Source organism: Peromyscus leucopus, chromosome 6 (assembly GCF_004664715.2).
Source record: "Peromyscus leucopus breed LL Stock chromosome 6, UCI_PerLeu_2.1, whole genome shotgun sequence".
NCBI lineage: Eukaryota > Metazoa > Chordata > Mammalia > Rodentia > Cricetidae > Peromyscus > Peromyscus leucopus.
In genome coordinates this window covers 52775876-52800195 of record NC_051068.1, presented here as the reverse complement: position 1 = coordinate 52800195, position 24320 = coordinate 52775876, and the positions used below count along the sequence as shown (strand labels likewise).

Below are 24320 nucleotides of genomic sequence, written 5' to 3'. Positions count from 1 at the left end.
TTTACAAAACACAATGTCAATTGTCTTTTACCTTTTAATATATTTGTAGTCAAGTTAGATAGGTGTCACTGAACTTTGACATAAATAGTATTTACAATTTTATTAGAATAACTAACTTGTATAAGATATCACCTTCAACTACTACATGCTAATTAGAAGAAATTCAAAAAATTGCAGTGAAGCCCAACTAAGGAAGGAACTGAGGCTTTATCAACAAGTTTTATGATTATTTTGTGTGGAAACTATTTCGCACAAATATGGTTGTATGACACACTTTTTCAATTCAGTAATGTATTGGAATATATTTCATTACACCTAAACCTAGAACTTCATCATTTCTTTCTCTCTCTTCATGTATGTATGTATGTGTGTGTGTGTGTGTGTGTGTGCATGTGCATGAATATATGTGTACGTGTGTGTGTGTGTGTGTGTGTGTGTGTGTTTCAAGGCCAGAGGTTGACACCTGCTGTCTTCTTCTACTGCTCTACTTTATCTATCTATCTATCTATCTATCTATCTATCTATCTATCTATCTATCTATCTGTCTGTCTGTCTGTCTGTCTGTCTGTCTGTCTTCCTGCCTGCCTGTCTGTCTATCTATCTGTGTGTGTGTGTGTGTGTTGTGTGTGTGTGTGTGTGTGTGTGTGTGTGTGTGTGTGTGTGTGTATTGAGGTGGGGTCTCTCAGCGAACCTAGAGTACACTAATTTGACTAGTTTTGATAGCCAGGTTGATCTGGAGGTCCTTAGACCTGGGACTAGAGACAGGTCACCATGCACACCTATCATTTACACAGATGCTGAATTATGGTCCTCATGCTTTCACACTGAGCACTTTTAGCTAATAAGTCATCTCCCCATCACCTACCCAATAATATTTTTAGGAGGCAGAGTGTTATCTCTTAGTATCTGATTTTACAGATCCATTTTCTTTAATGATTATTTTGGTTTTATGATGTTTTTGCATATAAATACGTTCATACTCATGATTTTATTGCTTAGGGGAAATTCTTAGAAATTGATTTCTAGGTTAAAGTATGTCCACATTTGATAACTAGATACACAGCCTGCCTCTCAAATTTTAGCATTATCTACCTTTCAAGTGCACATGTATTAATCACATCTCTGGTCTCTTCAAGGGATTTGTTTGACAGTAGCCATCTGACTTCCTTCAGCCTTCCCAGCATCCATGTCTGGGTCCCTGCAAAGGATCATAGGTCACGGGCTATGCAAATTTGCAGACTGTGGCTTGTGACTTTATCCAGATTGGTGCTGTTTTTGAGTCTCACTCTTTCACAGGAATTCAGTCCCAAGTATTTATTAAATATTGAGCCACAGGCCCTGCCTTCCTTTTCGCACATCTTTTTATTTGGGGGTGGGGTGGGTGGATGAGGATTGAGTTATCTGAACATTTCAACAGTTTAAGTGTTAATTCTCTCAGTAATTGTAAAATTGGAGGTAAGAGGCAAGGTAGAATTGACAGAAAGCTTTATCTTTGCCTTACATGACATGCCACACTTTCAGAACTTGTGTGCACGGCAAGACCAGTAATATTCCTTTTTGAACAGAACTGGGAAGAAAAACGAATGACAATATTCTCCTTGTTGCCCTATTGTTAGGCTCCAAAGGACACATTTTGTGTTAACACACCTTTTTGTCATTGGTCATCTCAAAACTGTAATTGATTATAAATCAGTCCTGAGACCATATGCTCTAATCACATGATAAAGGCATATGGTCTACCCACAGCCTTATGGGTTGCATTAGCACGTGAGCTTGTGCGCACACACACACAGAGTTGCATGCTCACCTGTACACATACTTATTTTATTGAATGTTATTTGGGAGGAGTAACACTCCTATCAAAAGGACAAAAGATTTTATATATATATAAAGTGCCCTCTCACCTCCCTTTATCTATCTACTTAGTATTTTTCCTCTGGAAGCAAGTGGCTTTCCGGATTTGATGAGCACCTTTCAGGGTTATTTTATTCATTTTTATAATGTAAGTGTTGCTGCTATTGCAGTATATAAAATATAATTATAAGTTTCTCAAAGCTTGCTTATAAATGCAAAGAGTGGGGTGTCCCTGGTCATGACTGGGAGGGCACAGTGGACTGCTCCACTTTTTATTAATTCAAACAGAAGAGCACTTCTTTGGGACAGCCAAAGGATTGCCTGTTTTTTGTTTTTTTTTTAATTAAATGTTTGCAGAAGGTTTTTTTTTTACTAGTAACTTCCCACCAACTCCACCCAGGAGGCCTAAAGGAGTTCTTCATGGGGTCCCGCATTGATGCTCCTCCAGAGGAGACCCACATGGTCCACATTTCCTGAGAGGCAGTAACACCTTGCAATTTTAGGTCCAAATGCAACCCATTTTGCCCTGGAATTCTGGTTCTATGAGGGGAGTGATAACTCCTTTGAGATTCCCAAACTAGACAGGGAAATGCAAGGGCATGAACATATCTCTGGGTCAAGGGCGGGATCCACATATTATTTTATTATTATACGAGTGAGCACACACATTTATGTATGTATTTATGTATATATGTGTGTATGTATGTATTTGTATTATGTATGTGTGTAATATTGTATATATTCTGTTCTTTTAAATTATATATATATATATATATATATATATATAATTTAATAATTATAAGGGTTACCTGTGGTAGCAAACACCTTTAAATCCAGTACTCAGGAGGCAGAGGCAGGCAGATCTCTGTGAATCCAAGGCCAGACTTGTCTACAGAACTAGTTTCGGGACAACTAGAAATGTTACACAGAGGAACCCTGTCTCAAAAAACAAAATAAAACAAAACAAAACAAACAAACAAAAAATGAGGTGTTTAAGAATATACATTATATTAAGTGCTTTTGTCATACATGGTGATATGGAGCTCTTTGGGGTGTTCTGAAACCCTGTATACTGTCCACAGGCAGATTCAAGAGTGGCTCTCTCCCCCATCACACTGTGAGCTGTGTGTGCCTCCTTGCTACTCTTTGGAGGGTTTTTGCATTGCTGTCTCTGTTGCCTGAAATTCTCGTCTCAGAGTTATCTGGATAACTCATTCCTTCATGTCAGTTACGTCTTGCCTTGGTTTTGAGCCCATCCAAAGTGCTCCCTTTGCTTCAGTCTCAGTACATTTCTGTGCAATTCTTATGATTACTTAGCGTCATTTTAATGCATTTTCTTTACGTCCTGTTTCTTTTTTCTCCCCATTTCTTCATTTACTTTCTACATCTTCACATTTTCCTCTTTCTTTCCTCATAAAAGGTAATACAGAGCCTTCCATTAATGTAAGTAAGTCTTCTATATGCTGCAGCCTTGCACATTATGGGTGATCAATAAATCCAAGGAATTAATATGAAAGAATAGCTACAAATTAACATGGGAAGATACAACGTTTGATGAACAAAATTTATAGATGGAGAATGGTTGTCTTAAAATATTTGAATCCAGTGTATATGTTAGTTCACAGTATGTTAGCATTCTGCTCATCTCTCTGCTTACTGAGATCACTCCTCATGATTTAATGGAAAATGAGAATAAAGGAAGAAACCTGCTTCATCTTATGGGGCCATAAATAGCACTGACTAAAGAAATAAAATTATAAGCAGCAATTAAATAAAATGTCTCCATCCCCTGGTAGTCAATGGCATCTGCTGCTATCACTTTTGATTCCTGCTGTTACTTAGACCCCTACTTGGGATGCATATGAAGGATGACTCACTTTGCCTGCTATTTGTGGAATTGCAAGAAGACAATTAGGTGACATGGATATAGCTTCTGATTTCTTGAAACTGTCTGATTAGCTGTGACAGCCTTAGATGAGAGAGGCAGAAAGATCCCATATATTCCTAGACACTTAATAGCTCAGGTACATAAAATGGATTGTGTTCTTGTCAGAGCAGGCCTGCATGTGAGGCCCATTTGCTCTGGAATGTGGGGCCACTTCTGTTCTGCAGATGGAGGGCAAATCAACAGTGGTTGAGGCTTACTCTGATAAAAGACATCAAGGCTTGAGCTGCATACTTAAAGAAATTTGCTGTAGTCAAAATGAAGCACACCAGTGTGTTGCCAGTATTTATTCTGGGCTTTATTACTGACAAAAATAAGAAGCTAAAAATAAAGCCCCCAGTGTCCTGCAGTTAAATTACTTTCCTAATCTGCCAATCTACATTAAGTGTATTCTTCTCTTATTAAACATGAAATCTTTTCATGTGCATTGTTTTTCTAATTCTCCACTGTTGCCCTAGAAGTGTTGACTCCAGTTAAAGCAGGTTGTGTACTTGTGACATGGCAGATTTCAATGCACTGCTTTCTTGCCTTCAGCATAGGAAGGCAGATTGCCATATAATGGAATCAGACTGGCTCTCTGCTTTTGTCACAGCTGATTCAGATTTCATACAATAGCCCTAAAGGAGCAGAGAAATAGTGATAAAAGCTGATGCCTAGTATGCTGGAGCTCAACCCGATGGCAGGGGAGGGAGGGTACAATGCAGAAGGTGAGCATTGCTTATTCCAGAACAAATGTCTACATGGGTAAAGGAGTAGGAGTCTGTTAACATGGCTTTTACATGTCAACTTCCATGCATATTTCTGCTGGGGAATATTCACCTTTTAGTACTGAACAGCAGAGCATATAATACCTGCTTAATTTGAATAGAAAAAAAATCCATCACAAACTTTAGTCTTTTTTTAAAAGACCATTTTCACACTTTTTTTCTTTTATGCTTTGAGAAAGTTGCATTTATTTAAAAAGTATGGAGTCTAAATTTCATAGAATTTATGTAACATTGTCTTCTGGACATTATGTGGCTACTTCATGACAGAACTTAAAACAGCTGGGTTTACCTGCCTAAGACCTGCATAAGACTTGGCCTGTCAATAATTCACCATGGGTGGAAGAGAAGTTTATGAAACCCTACCTCCCCCTCACAGGAGTTTTAGTTAATAGTTACTCGGTGATATAGCAATTGGTAAGTTGCCATCATTATTCAGTTAAAAAAAAATCACCCTTCCATGCTTATACAGGCAACTCTAATTAAATATTGTGCTTATCACACACAGACACACATGCACAACTCTCTCCTACACACACACACACACACACACACACACACACAGACAAAGACGTGCAAGAAATGGCAGGAGGGAGACTTGCTTGAAGAAGGAGTATGTTAGGTGTGGAAAGGAGCTAAGAGAGAATAAGAGAGTAAAAGAGTGACTATGATCAAAACACTTGAAAGAATAAAATAGAAGATAATTATGTAAGATAACAGTAACAGCCATGACATATTTGAAATTTCAATGTACATTGAAATCTAGTTTCTAAAATTATAATCACTCATTGTTGTGGTAGCAGAAAATTATATACTATATTTTCTTAAATTGATTTGAATTTGAAAGATGAATGGACCAGATAATAGGCCAGACAAACGAACCTCAGAAGAGTGACATGGCTAACTTTTATAGCTTATTTGCAGCAATACCATATGCTACACTTAGTGATTTACAAATCGTAGCTTCTTTAAGCCCTCTTAACAAGGTTTGGGCTAGTTGTCATAATTATCTCTGCACAACAGATGGGTAAAGTGATGTCTACAGAGGTTAATTAATATACTCGACCCTCATGCCCAACTTCAGACAATTAACTGGTGAAACAGTCAGACTTTAGCACATTTGCTGGAGAATCTGGGTGTTCAAACAAAATCAAGTGGAAACAGTCATCTGCTTGGGATGATAATGTATTAGGTCACAGTATTTCAAAGACATAGGCCATTCAGCTTTGAAGTTTCCTCCTAGCTTAGTAATAATCTTTTATGTCATTTAAGGAATCATCTAATCAGAATTGTAACTTCAGAGACGAGAACAAAGCTTAACAGGGATCCGATCCAGATTCTGTTCTGTTTCTCTGAGATATCAACTTTACCCACAGTGTGTCACCTCTTCCAAGCCCTCCTCTCCTTCCACTGTTGGAATGACTCGGTTAGCTAAGACGCTCTTCAGTCACGATTCTAGTCGGCTCGGTGTGGTCTTCTTGCAGCCCTGCTTTGTTTCTGCTCTTCTCTTAGAGATGTCCTTATCAACAACAGCCCTTGTAGCAGTCTTCTCCTTTTCAAAAACAATGACATTTCTCTCATTTTTTTAAACTCATGAACTTTCTTCTTCAATAATTTCATACATGTATATGATTAATACACTCCAACTACTCTTGCCCCCACCCACTTTTGTCTATATTATACTCCTGTTATAGGTTCTCCTGCTTGTGTGGTCCTTTATTACGTTCATGTCATTTTGGGTTTGTTTTGTGACTCAATCATAAGCAGAATTGTCTGTGTTACCACAGGTTTGGAACTTTCCACTGGATCACACAGCTGGGGACACACTGAAGGCAATAACTCCCTCTTTTTTAGAATTTGTCGGTTGCCAGTTTATCAAGGAGAGATTGTGCCCCATGTGACCTCTTCCTCAATCCACAATTGACTATTGATAGTCCCAACATCCTGTCCAGGCAATCACAGCCGCTGTGAGATCATTATTTCAACGATTGTGTCCTAGTTTTCTGTTAACTCACCACAAGCTAGAGTCATCTGAGAGGAGGAAACTGACATGCCTCCATAAGATCATGCTATGGGTAAGCCCGTGTGGCATTTTCTTAATTAGTAATTGATGTGAGAGGCTGTGGTGGTTTTAATAAGAATGGCCCCCATAGGCTCATGTGTTTGAATGCTCATCCCCAGTTAGTGGAGTTGTTTGGGGAATAATTGGATGTGCTACGTTGTTGGGGGATGTTGCCACTGGGGGAGGGGTGGTCTTTGAGTTCACATTTAAGTGTTTATTTTTTATAAGAGTTGCTTTGGGCATGGCATCTCTTCACAGCAATAGAAGCATAACTAAGAGAGCAGCCCAGCCCATGATGGGCAGTGCCACCCTTAGGCCGATGGTCCTGAGTGCTGTAAGAAAGCAGGCTGAGGAAGCCATGAGGAAAAAGTCAGTGAGCAGCAATCCAGCCTCTGCTCCTGCCTCCAGGTTCCTGCCCTGGCCTCTCTGTGTGATGTACTTGTAAAGCTGAAAGGTGAAGTGAACCCTATCTTCTCCAACTTACTTTTGGTCATAGTGTTTTTCCACAGCAATGGAAACCCTAACTGAGACATCTCCTTTCTTTGTCCCTTCACATCCTGTGCACTTGGCCTTCATTGAATTTCTTAATGCTTTTCAATAAGAGGCACTCTTCTCTTTTAAGCAAAATTTAAATTTCATGGGGTTCTACAGTTGAGTAAAGGTAGACCACACTGTGTCACTCTCAGCTTGACTGACAAAACTAGTTACAAAAGGTAGGAAACGAGAATTAACCACCAAACATCATTGGTAAAATCCTGGCCCCAATAATGTTTTTCAGGTTTGCAAGTGATCACTAAGATAATAAGTTCAATGGGCCGCCATGTCCAGTTTTTTTTCTTCTTTCTTTTTACCTTTTTGTGCTGAGACTAGAACTCAGGTCCTCATGCTTGTGTGGCAAGCTCTTGTGAGCCATCTCTCTTGACGCTACTTGGAAGTTTTAATGCATTCAGCTAGAGTTTTTGAAAGTAGGAATTAGTCACTCAAGTCCTCCTATCACAGGCTGGATGTTCAGTAAGAGCCTGTAGAATGTATGCATGTGTTTATGATCACTATCGGTGTTAGCTTTCCTAACATACTTTAGGTTCCCTCAACACATACGATATAAAATATAAACTTTTCTCAATAAGTTTACATTTATAGAATGAAAATGTGTAAACAGTAGGGACATACTTTGATTTCTCAAAATCAAGATATTACCCTACATAAATTACTGTCTACATATTCATGTGCTTATCATTTTTCTTTCATTAGCTAGATCTCTACAGTCTCACTGGTAGAGTGGTTTGAACAAAAAATGCCTTACAGGCATTGTATACCTAGAGTGGAAAGAAGTGGTTGACTTGCCTCTATCGAACCCATATTTTCTCATTCTTATCACACATTGTCTTGTTCCTGCCAGTGCTTGTTCTGTTGCTTTCCTCTTGAAGTGTATATGTGGATTTATATTTAACATACACTCTTTGTTTTTAGTGATACATGAATAATTATAGCACACACACACACACACACACACACACACACACACACCCCACTCTGAGCAAAGAGAAAGAAGAGGACTGATGGTACAAAAAAAGTAACAGTTCCAGTAACTTGTTGAACCTAACTACTTCCCACAGTGTCATGAAGTGTTTCTTTTTCTTATTGCTACATGCAAGTAGATCACAAGTAAAAAGTTCCATCTTGTTTAGTAAATAGTGTCACAGTACCAGAACTATGAGATTTGTCTTTCTTAAATAAACGTGAAAGATTTATGTTTATTGACAGTGAGGTATTAAGTCAAGATGGCCTCTAGACAGTCAGCTGAATGGTGGGTAAAGGAAGCAGATTACTGCCTTCTATGATAAAGAAGATCATGACTTCATTACTTCAGCGCTGGCCTACAAATTGAAATGTTATCAGCTTAACAAACAGAAGAAAAACATTATAAAAAAATGTCTTTAACCACTGGGGGATCTCAGCAGTGAAATTGCACAGGCAAGGTATTTTTATTGAAATGAAAGTGGTTGATCCTGAAACTATATTTAATTTCTCCACTATGTTATTTTCTCCTAGGTAATCAGCTCTGATGTGGGGTCTACTGTTTCCTTCTGGATGATAGAAACTGGGCAGAAAATCAAACAGTTTTCTGGTTGCCATGGCAATGCAGAGATCAGCACCATGGCCCTGGATGCAAATGAGTCGAGGCTTTTGACTGGCAGCACAGATGGGACTGTAAAGGTAGGGCCAAAATGAGGCTTCTTCTACCCAGACATGAGGAGGTTAGAAAGATGTGTGGAGAGGCACAGCTAAAACTTTGCTTGCTTTTGCCTTTGTGGCCTCGGAAGAAGAAAGACAAGACGAGATAAGAGCTAAATAAATCAGCCAATAATGAAGCTGTCAGAATGATGGATAAATGATTTTTTCTGAATAAATTATTTGTAAAAAGACACAGCTAGGCATACTTATTTCAGAAAGCCTTTTCTAGTGCATGATTACTTTTTGAAAATAAGAGGCCTGGATAATTTTCATATGCTTCAGCTAACATCTCTAGTTTTCTTTCTTCTAAATTTATGAAATGAGGAATAGGACAACATAATAAAGGTTTTAAATGGCAATAATATACTTTTTTTTAGCAAAAAGTGAATACTTGAAAATAAACATATTTAATGACTTGTATTTTTGTTATATGAAAGTACTGAGGTGGTGAGATAGGATAATAAAACTATAATCATAATCATATTTCTTTTTCATCCTAAACTAACAGTACCTTATTTCTTTTAGTTTTCTTATTTTATAACTACCATCTATTTCTTCTGTGAGAAAGGAGATAGTTTAATTTGCATCATGAGGAAATTTTCATGTAAAGCCAGACAGATATACTAGAAATTATGCCTACCAGAGACACTTCTAGCCTTGTGTCATGAAGAGAGCCATGTAAAGAGCCATGGTCATTTTTGATTGGAGATGACTTGTGACTCTGTGAGGAAACAGAAAGTTGTTTCTTGAATAAACCACATGATTCTCAAAGTTGTCATAACAAGGACAGAAAGATGCTAGACTATCTCCCCTGGTGAATGGACCATCGGCATAGGGTGCATAATTCACCCTGTTAAAGTGCAGAGAAGCCACAAAAAGCTACCTGGATACATAGAAACCCTATCCTACAGCTAGTGGCAAGAGTTCAGAAAAAGCCCAGGCTGATAACTGTCAGCATGAAAAGGGAGCCTGGGTGGGTTCAGCATGGAAATCTCTGTATATCAGTAGAACATGGTTATGCAAAGCTACATCAATGAGATGTGGACTGGAGGGAGATTGGTGTAGGGAGGATCACAGTTCAGAAGATCTGGTACAACATCTGAAAGTTGCTGGTCACACCAGTCCCAACAGGTGAAGTGAAATAAAAGAGCAACAACTGAAACTGGAATGTTAGGCAGGTGAAAGGAATCAGCCAATGCCTCATTACCCATTCCTAAAGTGTGAAACTAAGGCAGAAATAAAGCAAAAAATAAAGACCCATTTACCCCTTATGTAGAAGGAACTGGTTATAGAGTCTAGGGTAAGGCAGACCTTGTAGATAATGAAAAAATCATCCATGATAAACACTTCCTAGAATGCAGGATGGCTAGATCTTTTCAATATTTCTTCATGGGAATTATTTCAGTTGAACGGATTAAGAGTCTTATCTAGAGGAAAGCAATACAACCTGGAAGCGGAACCCAGGTGACCCTGGATTCTCTGCAGAAACCTGCACATTTTAGAGGTGTCTATGAATTAAGTTGTGCAGTGGCTGAAGAGATGGCTCAACAGTTGAGAATCATTTTTGCTCTTTCAGCAGACATGTGTTCAATACCCACTTTGTACAGCTGCTTAGAACTCTAACTCCAGGGCATCCTCTTCTGGTCTCCATGGGTATCTGCACATGTGCACATACACACTCAGAGACACACATACATATAAACTTATACTAAAATAAACCTTAAAATCTGTTTAGTAGCCATTTACTGAATTTTATGGTGCATTTATTCTTACCACAGTCAAACAACATAATCTGAAGTCTGGCAACCTCTGTATTAGACATGTAAATTAAAGACTGAGCTTCTTTGGTCATATTTTGTGAAGAAATAAGAATGAATGACAATTTGAAACCCCATTTACGATTTCAAGTCAGAAGCTGTATGATCAAAGAATTAACATTATGTTCCACTTATCATGGTTTTGAAAGATCTGAAAACTAATTAATCTTTGAAGTAATGTCTTCACAGAATCTGTTTTCTTTTCTGCTTATGATACCAGTATTTCTGGTTTCTAGTCCATTTTTCTAGCCTAGAAGAGCTATCTGTTGCTAGATGATAGACCACTGAACATGCTGGTCTGCTGTTTTATGGTTCTGTCCTAGACATTAGTTTATATGAATATTCTATATAAATAATGATGTTTATTAAAGTCTACAAAATGTTTACTTCAAACCAGACACTGTTACAAGCCCCCCCCATATACACAGTAGTACAAGGTCAAATACATATTTTACAATTGAGGACACTAAAACTCCAAAAGTTAAAGTACCTTAGTGAAAGGTGTCATAGCTGTTAGAGTTTTGGGGCTAGTCTAGAAATAACAGACAATTTATCTCTTTTTGTGTACATGGAGGGTATTGCTGAGGATGGAACAAGGACTGTGCATATTATAAACATGTGCTTTAACTACTGAACAATGCCAGCTGCATGATCCATCTTCTGATGGTTATATCATATAATACAGCCTAAGTCTCCTGATAATAGGAATCTGTTTGATTCAAATCTTTAGGGTTTACAAATAATGTTGTAGTATAGCCTGAAAATAAGACATTTCTCAAGAATTAGTGTATCTGTGAGAGAGGTTTTCAGATGTTGAACTTGGAAGTCAAAGAGTGTATTGATTTTAATTTTGATACACAGTGCAAACTTGACCTCAGCATAATATTTGTCAAAAATGTTTCACCTTAGGGCTTCCTTCTAATTGCTGGTGACATACTGATTCCCTCTCTAAAAGTGTATCTTTTGGCCCTGTCAGTACCTCAGTGCCTGAGTAGAGAATAGAACCACTGTTAGATACTCTTTAAGAATGGGCCTGGCAACCTCTGTCCCCAGGCAACTCAATCAGAAAAAGACAGGAGACCTACCACATGAGAAGCATGCTTTAGGCCCTGAATTAGATGTTTAATCCTTCAGCCATCCTTGAGGAGTATGGTTCCTATATCACACATAATGGAAGACAAACAAATAAGCAGGATTTCAACAGACTCCAGAATATTCAATAGAGCAGTACACTGGTGCTCACTAAAAAATTACAGACATTTTTCCTCCACAGAAGCAATCATGTGGTGGATTTTCCAGCAGGTACTAGTTGGGAGTATTTAACACATTCAGTTCCTAAACTATTTACATAGCATTTAGGTTAGAGTTTACAGACTGAGGGCTGAGCCCTAGTTGACTGCTCCATAATTGGAATGATGGTTGTAAAGATAGATTGTAACCTATGCCTCTAATCCATGTGTTTTAAATCCAGAGTCCTATGAACCCCTCCTTCATTGTGTTACACTTACTTTCAAGGGAATCTCACAGAACTAAAAAAAAAAAAAACCACTTCATTATATTTATTTAAAAATATTTCAGATGATACAGATAAATAGCCAGTTGGAAAAGTCTGAAGAAAGGCATGTGGGCAGGGTCATGGGGCTTCTGTGCCTTCCTTTTGCCAGGAAAGCTTACACTTCCCAAGTCTATCCACTGTTCACTGCTTCAGAAACTCTGTAATCCTGTTTCTTTGTTTATTTGTATTATAAATGCTTCATTGCTCGGGCATGATTAATTGCAACTCTACTCATTGGTGAACAACTAAAATTTCAGTTTCTTTCCCACAGATGCTGAGAGTTCCTCATTCTCAACTCTCGAAAGCCTTGAATTATCTTGTAATCAGCCCCTACTTTAAATCTACAAAGAAGTTTCCATTAATCCATCATTCTTGTTCATTCCAGATATTTAAAAGACTTTGGTATCACCTAAATTTGAATTTTGAGAGGATTAATTATAACATAACCTACCAAAACTATATTTAGTACCAAGTAGATTTGTCTTATAGCTTTAGGGTTTAGTTCAGCTCTTCTCAACTTGTGGTTCAAGACTCCTTTGGGGGTCAAATGACCTTTTCACAGGGTCGCCTAAGACCATAGGAAAGTACAGATATTTACATTACAGTTCATAACAGTAGCAAAATTAGTTATGAAGTAGCAATGAAAAAATGATTTCACGGTTGGGGGTCACCACAACCCTAGGAACTGTATTAAAGGTTCACGGCATTAGGGTGGTTGAGAACCACTGGTTTAGTTCATCATGGTGGGGGAGGAATGGCAGCAGGAACACAGGGAGCTGGTCCTGTCACATCTCCAATCAGGAAACAAAGAGAGAACGATGCTGCAATAGCTCTTCTTTCTGTAATCCAGTCTAACATCATGTTCCATGGGGTGGTATCACCACAGTAAGTTTGGGCCTTTCCACCTAAGTTAAAACTTTGGAAAAACCTTAACAGACATACCCAGAAGTTTGTCTCTTATGTGACTCTAAATTCCATCAGCTTAACAAATTACTCATCACAAGACTATCCCTCATCAACTTAATACTCAAATGTAACAATTTTTTGTGTGTGTGTGTGTGTAGTGCTGGGGATTAAACATAGGATGCTGTTCATGCTAAATAAGTGCTCTACTCAACTTCTTCCGAGCATCAAAAATCATTCCACCATAGCCATCAATGGCTCATGAACATCTCATAATGTAAAATGCAGTCAGTTCATTTAAAAGAGTTTCCAAAATCTTAGCAGCTCTAGCATTATTCAAAAGCCCAAACTTCAAAGTCTCTTAAGAAGTTGATGAGCAACTCAATTTTTAGTTACAACTCAAGGTAATTCTGAGCCCTGCACACACACACACACACACACACACACACACACACACACACACACAGTATACAACAACAAAATAAAAATTCCCATTCCAGAATAAAGATATAAAGGTAGAGCAAAGAATGAGTGGCCAAAGCAAGACTACAATCCACCCATCATGTCAAACACAAAATTCGACAACTTATCTTGTGGTCATGATGGAATCATCTGGGCCCTGGCAGCTGTGGATAGTGCTGTCCCTCTCATTTTTCAGCCTTAGTACACATCACTCTCTTTTAGTAAGTTCCATGCCATACATACAATTTTCTTCACCAAATCTTAGTTGGTTCTAGCACCGTTAACATCCTGGGAACTATAATGCAATTTAGGTTTCACTATCACAGCTTCACACAATGACTTCTCAAAACCCTTTTACTGGGCATCTGACTCTACTACATATTATTGGGCTTTAGCAGCTTTCTGAAAACTTTGTGCAGGCCTAAATTATTAACTCTCATATTTTAAGTTTCTGTCAATCCAGGACCATGTGGATGTTGCTGCCAAGGTCCACAAGGTCCATCTTGAACTGTATTTTGACCCTTCTACCACAACTATTGTGTCCTATGTGTGTCTGGATGGCCAAATCTGTGCATAAGCAACCTCAGGGAGATGGTTTCTAGTAAGAAATAATTTTGGTAGTATTTTCAGTCAGGGCTCTCTTATTATGAGTTAATTTTCATTTTTAGAAGTTGCAGACTGTGATGGTTGACGTCTTATCCTCATGCCACTTTTTCTGTTGTTTTTATGAACAACGTTGTTTATCTCTTTAATGACATTAATCTCTTCAACAATTATAGTTGCTTTTACCTCGACTGCCATGTCTCCAACTTTAACCTCACTCAAATCCCATTATTCTCTGAACATTTTCACACTGCTTTGATCTACTTGCTGCTTTCTCATGGGTGAGCAAGATACAAACAATGCACAGTATCCATAGCACAGCCTGAATGCTATCTTCTGCCAAACAAACTACTCTATTTTTAAAATTGAAAATAGATTTTTTTCCACACAATCTACTCTGACCAAGGTTTTCCCCTCTCTCATCTCCTTCCAGATCCTCCACACCTTTCTGCCCATTCAACTCCATACCTTTTTTCTCTCTATCTGTAGAAAATAAGTAAGAAAAAAAACTAGAATAAAATAAACCAAAAAACAGAGGAAGAAAAAGCAGGAGAAGCATACACATATACATACCCACAGAAGTAGGCTAGTCATTGCTTTTAAAACTCAGCTCTTCTAGACTTCTCACGACATGAGGATTAGGTTTCAGATTCTTTGCCAAATTATAAGATGAATATCTTCTAGCCCAGTCCTGTTCCCCTCTAACAGCTCATGATCTTATCCTCTACTCTGCACATTTCTTTCAGCATTCTTCTCCTGCAAAACTCCCACAGCAGCACAGTAAGTTCTTACCACATTCTAGACCATCAGTACCCTGCAGCTCCAAACTTTTCTACACCTTTTTCAAAAACCAGTTCCAAAGGACTATTAACCACATGGTTAGTTTCATCACAGTAAGAGACCTATTTCTTGATACTAATTTTCTGCATTAGTTACTTTTCATGTTCCTGTGATAAAATACCTACCAGAGTGACTTTAGAAAGGGTTTATTTTGGGTCATATTTTGGAGTACAGTTCGTCATGGTGGAGAAGCCAGAAGAGGCTGGTAAGTACCCATGCACCATTCATTTTCTCCTTTTAATTCAGTCTGGGATCTCAGCCCATGGGATGAACCACTCACATTTAGAGTGGGTCTCTCCATAGGAGTTAATTCTTTCTGAAAACACCCTCAGAGTAAACTCAGGGATTTGCCTCTTAAGTGATTTCAGACCTCACAAAATTGACAACTGAGATAAACTAACACTTATATTTAACCAAGTCATCCTATTGCACTGTGTCATTTCACATCCTGAAGATATTTTCGTCTTTCCATCTCAATGTTGATTTTCACTTTTCTCTTAAAGGTGTGGGACTTTAATGGATATTGTCACCACACCCTAAATGCTGGGCAAGATGGAGTTGTGGATATTTCACAGATCCTGGTTCTTAAGAAGAGTATCCTGGTTGTAGGCTGGGAGAGGTATGATATGCTTATGTAAATTGTCAGAAGGGAAAATGAGGATGCTTTTATTTGAATCAAAGTATAAAAGGAGAACAAAGAATTCTCATTTTGTTATGACTCATTAACTTGTTGGTAGCTTAGGTAAGTGAGTTGGAATCGACTAGATACTCTGTGAATAAAATACAGTAAAATTACCCAGCTTGGCTGGCTAGGGGAAACATTTTGGGGTTTTCTCCTAGGTTTGGAAATTTGAGTCTTTTTTAAAAAAATTCCGGATAAATATGTACTACCAGCCAGGAGGGTGGTGGCGCACACCTTTAATCCCAGCACTCAGGAGGCAGAGTCAGGCGGATCTCTGTGAGTTCAAGGCCAGCCTGGTCTACAAAGCGAGTTCCAGGAAAGGCGCAAAGCTACGCAGAAAAACTCTGTCTCAAAAAACAAAAACAAAAAAAAAACAAAACAAAACAAAACAAAAAAAAAAAACAAATATGTGCTACCATTTCTTAAATTTCCAAGTCTCTATTGTAAATCCAATAAACTCTTAGTATTGTAAATTGCCTCCCCCAATTGCACAGAAAAACTTTCACTTTTCTTTTGATACATTTTCATACCCTGCATCTCCAAGTATATCCCAATCTCTTCCACAAACCAGTTCCAAAGGCTTACGAACCACAGGTTATGTTCATCACAGTAAGAGCCCTATTCCTTGCCATAGAAGAAATGGCTCCCTGACACCTGAGCCAGACCCTTCTCCAGTCACTGTGGAAATGCCCCTCACATAGCATACTGTCTCTTCCATAGGTGCACTTCTCTCACACCGTTATTAGGAAAATAATTTTTTTTTTTTTTACTTTTCTTGAGAGAACTAAGGGATCTTAGATAGGGTGTTTCTATGTTATTGTATAACCATCAGGAAAATTAAGTGTGTTCTGTTTTGAGAATTTATCACTTAGAATTTTGATAATTCACAAAATATTACCATATTAGGTAACTTTCCTGACATTGTTTGTTTATATAATCATAACGTTTATGGTCTGAAGCTAGGGTTCAGACATTTTGAAATCAGCTATGTATGCTGGGTGATTTTTTTCAATCTTCGAAAAGACATTTTATTTTTCAATCCTGAAATGATTATATGTGGACTAACTGTTTTCAAGGGCAGTTTGATGATAAAGAAAATGTAGTTCAGATCATTCCACTTGATATTAAAGACCAATTCAATCATCCTTAGCTGGAAGGACAAGGCTTCTTCACATCCCTGGGAGCAATCATTATCCATTATCAAGTTACAGCTCTTCAGCAGGCTAGGGCTAAGAGGTCTATAGCTAAGCCATGGTTATGAATAAATTTAAGTCTCTAATTCCATGGGAGGGATGAGAGTATCTTATCTATCTGATCCAGCTTATATTCTGAACAGGAAAAAAATGAATGAAAACAAAATTCACATACAGCATTTCTTTATATTTTTTTAGATAGTCATAGTTAAAAATTAGCATCAAAGATAGTATTTCTGATTGTGAATAAGACAAAATTTAAAGTGCTTGATATATCAAGTTATTGAAAAGTGTCCTAAAGAAACATTTTTCATGTGATACACATTGGTAGACTGTTAGTTATTTCCTGCAAACTAAGGCAAGATTTAGGAAGAAAGAAAGAAAATTAGTACTCTTCCATCTTCATCTCTATTTTTTCCATCTTTCTCAGACTTGTCAGTCTTGGGTCCTTTATCTGGAGATTGCATTAATGAATTATCAGTTATGTTATGCAACATTTATGGATATCGATTTCAAAAATATGTTTCCTTAGAGACAATACTTTAGGATGGATTTTTCTTGAACAAGATAGAGTCATTCCTACCATGCAGCTTTTAGCTCATAAAGCCAAAGGGCAATTGCTTGGTTCTAGCTGAGGATATATGGACTTGAAACCAGCTCAGTATGGTTCAGTGATGAACAAAGAAAAAGTAAAGAATGACAATCATCTTATCAGGCTTTCTGTAAAATCCAGTGAGAGAGCCTCTTGGGTTAAAGTAAAACTTTAACTTCAGGCTCTATCTCAGGATAGAGACTGGTCTGATAATTATGCTCAGGATTGTGTAGAAATTGCTTTTATTGAATTGAGGCACCTAAATATACTAACTGGTTTGTTTTGTTTATTTTGTTCCTGGTGCTGTGAGGCAGTGGGTACTTTACATACATTATCTAATTTAATCCTTACCTTCATCTTAGTAGGCAGGCAGTATCTTCTGGAAACCTCAAACCTCTGACTTAAGCTGTTACTTCTAAGCTCACTCATCTACTTTTCTACTAGATATTTCTCACTGAAATCCAAGATTCAGCATGTTCTAAACTGAACACATTGTTTAGTCTCTTCTCTGACATCATTTCGCTCTTGGATTTTGGGGTTCACCTCATGGCCCCAGGCATAGACCTCCACCATTTTTATTGATTATTTTTTTCTCCAACATACAACCTAATTGTCCTAAGGGTTATTCATTTTATATCCTGAGTGTTTGGAAACCTGCATCTGTGAGTACCACATCTGTATTCTTTAGAGCATCATGTCTGCTTGGGTGAATGCTATAGCACTTTAATTTGCCCTTTTCTCCCCATTTCCCAATCTAAGAGGAATGGAACAGAGCTGGTAAATACCTTCAGTGCCAAAGTGCAAGTCTATCTGACCCTCAAAATGGCTGAAAACTGGCTCATCCTAAACTTCAATTTTGTTCTTGGCAAAGTTCAAACTAAAAAAAAAAAAAAAAAAAAAAAAAAGAGAGTTGTGTTTGAGGTGGAAAAGTTAAGAGGTAGAGTGTGTGGATTCTTGGGATATTTTAAGGATCACTGTCATTTCAAATCAAAGTTTTCAGGTTAGGTTTTAAGGAAAAAGTGCCAAGTAATTAGTTTTTCAGTGTTTTGATACACAAGGTCAAACGTCAAAAGGGCTACTTTTTGTAGAATATTATGAGAAGCATTCCATGCCTTGAGTGGTGCACCCTAAATATATCTATATCAATTTAATATGGGAATCTTGGTAAAAAAGACATTTGACATTGACAGTTGGCTTACATAACAGATATAGAATTGACCTATGTTTCTCACTCCCATTCTACACTCACCTTCCCCTTAACCTGCTACTAGACAGAGGAACTTAGAAATATATATACACATGATATTGTGATAGTAAACTGAATTTTAGATCTTTGAGTTTTTTTATTTATAGTATCTTCCCAAGCCTCAATTAATGATATTCATATTAGAATTATTATTTTTAAAATAGAGGAATAATTCTTAAACTGTATTTGATAGATACTTGTACATTGCCTGTTGTGTATGAAATAATATTCTAGCATTGATAGTACAGGTGGAAACCTTTTTGTTTCATAAATTTTTCTTTCTTTCTTTTTACTGAAGAAGAGACAGAAAAACAAAAAGGAGACAAACAAAAAATATAGAACACAATGATGAATGTTACCAAGGAAAATGAAGAACAAGAAGGGATGGTGGACTCCAGGGAGAATCCTGGGGTAGAATGGTCACAGAAAGCTCTCTTTAAGCAGATGTTTCCCTCATTCAGTTCAAGAAATGAGGATCCCTTGTTTCTTTGTACTTAAAATCTAACTGAGGATCTTTGAGATACAATCTTAATCTAATTAGTGAAAGTGAATAATTCAAGAGGTCAGAAGGGAATTATTTCTTCACATGTGAGTTCCTATAGGACCTTCATGGAATATGAGTGGCCTGAGAAGATGGTGCATAGGATACAGAAACATGAGGCTCCCCTAGAAGGACAGAAGATACCTCAAAGGAAAACAAAACATCTGGTGTAGCACGAATCTTAAAAGGTCTTATTAAATAAGAAACATGGGAGCCCGATATTGGGGAGAATGCTGAAAGATGAGAGAAACCAAACAAGCCACAGCTAGCCTCACTTTGCCATCTTCTCAGCCAATCCTGTTTCCATGAATCCTCAAACTGAAAGGCTCTGAGTCCTCTCCTCACCTGAATGAATCTCAGCTGAACTGCTGATAAAAGCCCCAAAGCTTAAAAAGCTTCTAGTTCCTGGTCCTCACGCCTTGTTTTGTTTACCTTTCTGCTTCCTGCCATCACTTCCTGGGATTAAAGGCACATGTCTTTCCCAAGCAAGACATGAAATCTCAAGTGCTGGGATTAAAAGTGTGTGTCACTATGCCTGGTTATTTCCAGTGTGGCCTTGAACTCACAGAGATACTGATGGATCTCTGCCTCCAGAATACTAGGATTAAAGGCATGTGCTTCCACTGCCTAACCTCTATGTTTAACATAGTGTGTGTTTTGTTCTCTGACCCCCAGATAAGTTTATTGGGTGCACAATATATCAACCACAATCTGGAAATAGAGAACAATAAGATTTTGGTTTGTGCAAGATAATGTTCTTCAGTAACTTAGCCCTGGATATGACTGACATTTTTAAACCTCCCTGTAAAACAGTAGATTTGAAACCTTGTAATCTATTTGTACAATTCAGATGAGCATAGTACTTTATTTATTATATAATCTCTATTTTAATAAAATCTTATTTCTTCAATGTTGTGCAAAGAATATTACTTCATAGCTTTTTATGACCTTGCTCCAAAGCTCATTGAAAATGTACACACACACACACACACACACACACACACACACACACACAAACACACACACACTGCTAAGAGGCAATGACAGAAGAATAGGGAGAAACAATTCTCAAGAAGGAGATTAAGTCTATATATTATTGGATCTGGAAAATCAGGCTTTCACATTTGAATTTTGTAATGTGAGAAATGGAAAGCCAGGAAGTCTTTTTTTTGTTTGTTTGTTTTGGTTTTTTTTCGAGACAGGGTTTCTCTGTGTAGCTTTGGAGCCTGTCCTGGATATCACTCTGTAGACTAGGCTGGCCTTGAACTTACGGAGATCTGCCTACTTCTGCCTTCCAAGTACTGGGATTAAAGGCACGCACCACCACCACTTGGCTAGTGTTTTTAAGCAAGGCTTCAACCTCATCTCTCATTGTCTTCTCTCCTTTCCCTAGCATGCTTCTTTTTCCCATGTCCTATATATATTTTAGGGTCTATATAGTAAATATAAATCCTCAACTGGACCTCCATGATCTGTGCTCTGGACTCCCATGGCAGTTAATCAATGCTGCTTGTGCACTTAGCACATTCCATTTAATATTTAGTCATTTGGGGCTGATTCTAAATGTTGAAGACATTCTGGGGAGAAGTAATACTTGCTTGAAGAATGAGGTGATATTAAAAGCTCAGGAATGTAAAGGTGAGTCTAATATCAGGATGAAGATTTCATAGCAGCAGTGAGACTGGGTTAGGGACCTCTTACAGTTGTTGACCAGGGGTGGAGAGCTCTGTGCTAGGAAGCGCTAAGTGGCCATTTAAAGTGGAAATGGAAAGAATGACTATGTCACACTTGCATGATGTAAAATGTAAGTATTTGTGACCAGAGGGAAAATGGTACATGCGAGGCTGTAAGGATGGCCTGTAAACTAAATTCTAGAATTTAGGACAGTGTATGGAAAAATGCTGGCAACTTTTGATTTTTTCGTGTGTTAAGATATGTTCGCAATGGAAGGACAATATTTATAGAACCTCGGACTGGCAAACTGAAACCATCCAATCCTGGTAAGCATTGTGGATGAAGATCAATAGAAAGCCATTTGTATGGAACCAACATTAGAATCCATGCTGATACATGGAATCTTTGAATGAAGAGAGAGAGAGAAGGGAAACAGTGATAATATAGAATGTTAGGACCCAAAGGGTGAGAGAAAGAAGGGGTCAAGAAAACGGAGACTCAGGAATGAATAATAAAGAGGGCAAGCAGAAAAGCAAGAACTGTGTACTGTGTTCTGTTTCTGGAGCATGATCCATGATAGTCATTCCTTTTGTTTTGAATAAATAGCAAGTAATATATAGATGATTGATAAACAAGTAGGTAGCAAAATGTTGTCAAATCTGGTGTTCAAAACATCAAGGAGAAATGGAATGGGAAGTGTGAGGCAGTCAGTTTGAGTTCCTAATTGAATATTTTCTCCATGGATAAGCTTCTCATGGTTGGACTTCCAGATTCTTTTCCCAACTGTAGGAACTTGGATATCATGATTAAAAAAAAAGAGTGACATCTGCTGGAAACGGTTTACTGTCTACCTGTTTTCTCTCTTGGGCTAGTTTCCTGTCCTCCACTCCTCCATGTCACAGAATACGTGGGTGAGCAGCCCATCTGAGACAGGGGGCCTAGGAGGCCACTTTGAGACAAACATCCTTGGGTCTGGGAGAGGGTGGAGCCTGCCTCTACGGCCAGGCTAACAGCAAATGAACACTGGAAGCAAGAATTTCAAGGAGGAGAAGCAGCTTCTGATTCACAAGTGAAGATGAACATTGGTTTGACAATTAAGCAGGAGAGGAAGAAAGATGTCAGGGAGGGGAGGAAGAATGAGAGTGAAGACTCAAGTTATGGTAATGAATGGTCATTTGAAGAGAGGGTAGCCATGAAAAGAACGGGAGGCTTAATAGTGGTTGTCAGCCAGAGCTCAAGATACTGAGTGGGAACAGGGCAGTGCCGATTTTCCCATAAACTGTCACCTACATTTTCTCATTCCCTCCTGGGCACCAGACTGTCTATCTTCACCATACTCTACACTTAGATTGGCCAGCAGTACCTCAAGGTTGACCTCTCCAAAACTGTTATTTCTATGTTTTCCATATCTCATACTTCTTGTGGATGGCAATTTTCAAACACTTTCCTCAAATGGCAACTTTTAAAGCTAAAGTGAATTCTATGGCTACTGTAACTCTGGAAAATATCATAGGGATGATTATATGTAAACACCCTAAGAAGCAGCTTTGATTAAAGAAACCATATTGATTTAATTTAAACTACCAGACAATATTTGTTCATAGACCTACTCTAGTTTTTGTTATTATTGCCATAAAACTCTTAATAGTTTCATGTGAGGAAATTTTATTTCAGAGTCTTGGAAACATAATTAATCTGATAAATGGATGTATCCTTGGTTTTAACAGTTATGGGAGCATAATTAACCTTCCCACATTAAGCATTTATAATTTACCAGAGATTTCATGCAAGAATTTTAAAGAAACTGCAGTGGGCAGCTTACTTTATTATGGATGACAAGTGGTGATAACATTTTGGATGGTATAGTCTTTCAGACTTTTCAAATTGCACCATTCAAGTGGATAATGGCTACTCAATATCAGTACCGATTTTCAATTCACAGCTAAATTCTATATCATTTTACAGAGCAGTTACTGTGTTTCGACCCCAGAACTTCAATCAGTTTTCCATCCAGTCTGAAGAGTGGAAAGGGGGAATCCATCATCAAGATGACATCTTGTGTGCCGCATTTTTACCCCCGCAAACTCTTGCTACAGGTAAATTGAGTCTTCTCTGGACAATGGATTAGAGATAGTTTGTTAGCTTTGGGTAAATTTAACAAAAAAGACTTTTCTCAACTGAAAAGTGAATAGATTTCCCAATGAAGCCATCTTATAGCTCCTTCAAGTCCTTATTTCTATGGTAGTTAGGACCACCAGCTTCCATGGCTATATCTTTGATTTCACACACTGGCTATGCTAATTAACTATGGATGATATTGTGACTTATTTAAACTTCAAGTCATAGTTCTGTCTGGGTACATGCTTGTTTTAAAGTACAGAGAGCCAGTATAATGTTTTAACATAGTGCTTGACATACAATAAACTCATTAGCGAACACTAACTTTGATTGTATTGTTCATTTTTCAAAGCAGTAAGGTAAAAATCATACCTTGGTGGCACTCAAATCCTTCTTAATTAGAATATCTTAACTCTCCTTTATATCTATCTTAGATAACATCATAGGTATTGCATGGAACAAATTAACTCTTTAGCATAATCTAACTCCTAATTCATTCTAATGCCCTCAGTTATACAGGAAAAATGTTAATCTAAGCCCTTGATTAATTAATAATGCATTTTGGAGTCATAGTAGATAGTAGTAGACTTTCTGTGGGGAGCTGGAATCCACCCCCTTATCTAACAGTTTCTGAGCTAAGTAGAGTGCTCTGTCCAGAACAGTACAAAACTTAATATGTTTTTTCTCCTCTTTCCAAATCTTAGGAAGTCACCATCTATATGTCTCACTCAAACTCAGCTGTGCTCTGTGCTCCCCACGTGCCTTTGTTTCTCTGCTCAGTAATAGACTGTCCTCAGTGACCACCGAGTGTGCCATTTGGACACTGATATGTGACTTGTCCACAGCACAGGCTTGGTCATCATTTTTTTTTCTTTTTGAGCTTTTCTCTTGTTCTTATGAAAACAAAACAAAGGAGGAACAAATGACTTCATGTAGGGAGAATTGTAGAGCTGGAGAAAACATTTCACAAAGAAATTAGATGAAAGAAATGCAAAGAACTCTCTGTAACACAAATAGTGTAGGAACAGAACTCTAAGAATTTACACTTTGTCATTATCTGCCTAGTGCTTAACACCACTCGACATACTTTTCATTTTTAAAATTACTACATAAGTACAATGGTTAACCCAATCTTATAGATGAAAACATTTTGGCATCAAGATGAGTTAATATCATATGTAATGATACATAACTAATAATTGGCAGAACCTGGACTCAGACTCTAACTGTTTAA

The 24320-nt window shown here is 37.8% G+C and overlaps 1 protein-coding gene across 1 annotated transcript in view; it reads left to right on the top strand.

Moving 5' to 3' along the window:
- Nucleotides 1-24320, top strand: part of Wdr49 (WD repeat domain 49) — a 155169-nt gene that overhangs the window by 81112 nt on the left and 49737 nt on the right. The window contains exons 8-12 of the mRNA XM_037206669.1: nt 8678-8842; nt 15544-15668; nt 17655-17664; nt 21651-21664; nt 22934-23064. Coding sequence (XP_037062564.1) covers nt 8678-8842; nt 15544-15668; nt 17655-17664; nt 21651-21664; nt 22934-23064 — 445 coding nt within the window. The remainder of the gene's footprint in view (nt 1-8677; nt 8843-15543; nt 15669-17654; nt 17665-21650; nt 21665-22933; nt 23065-24320) is intronic.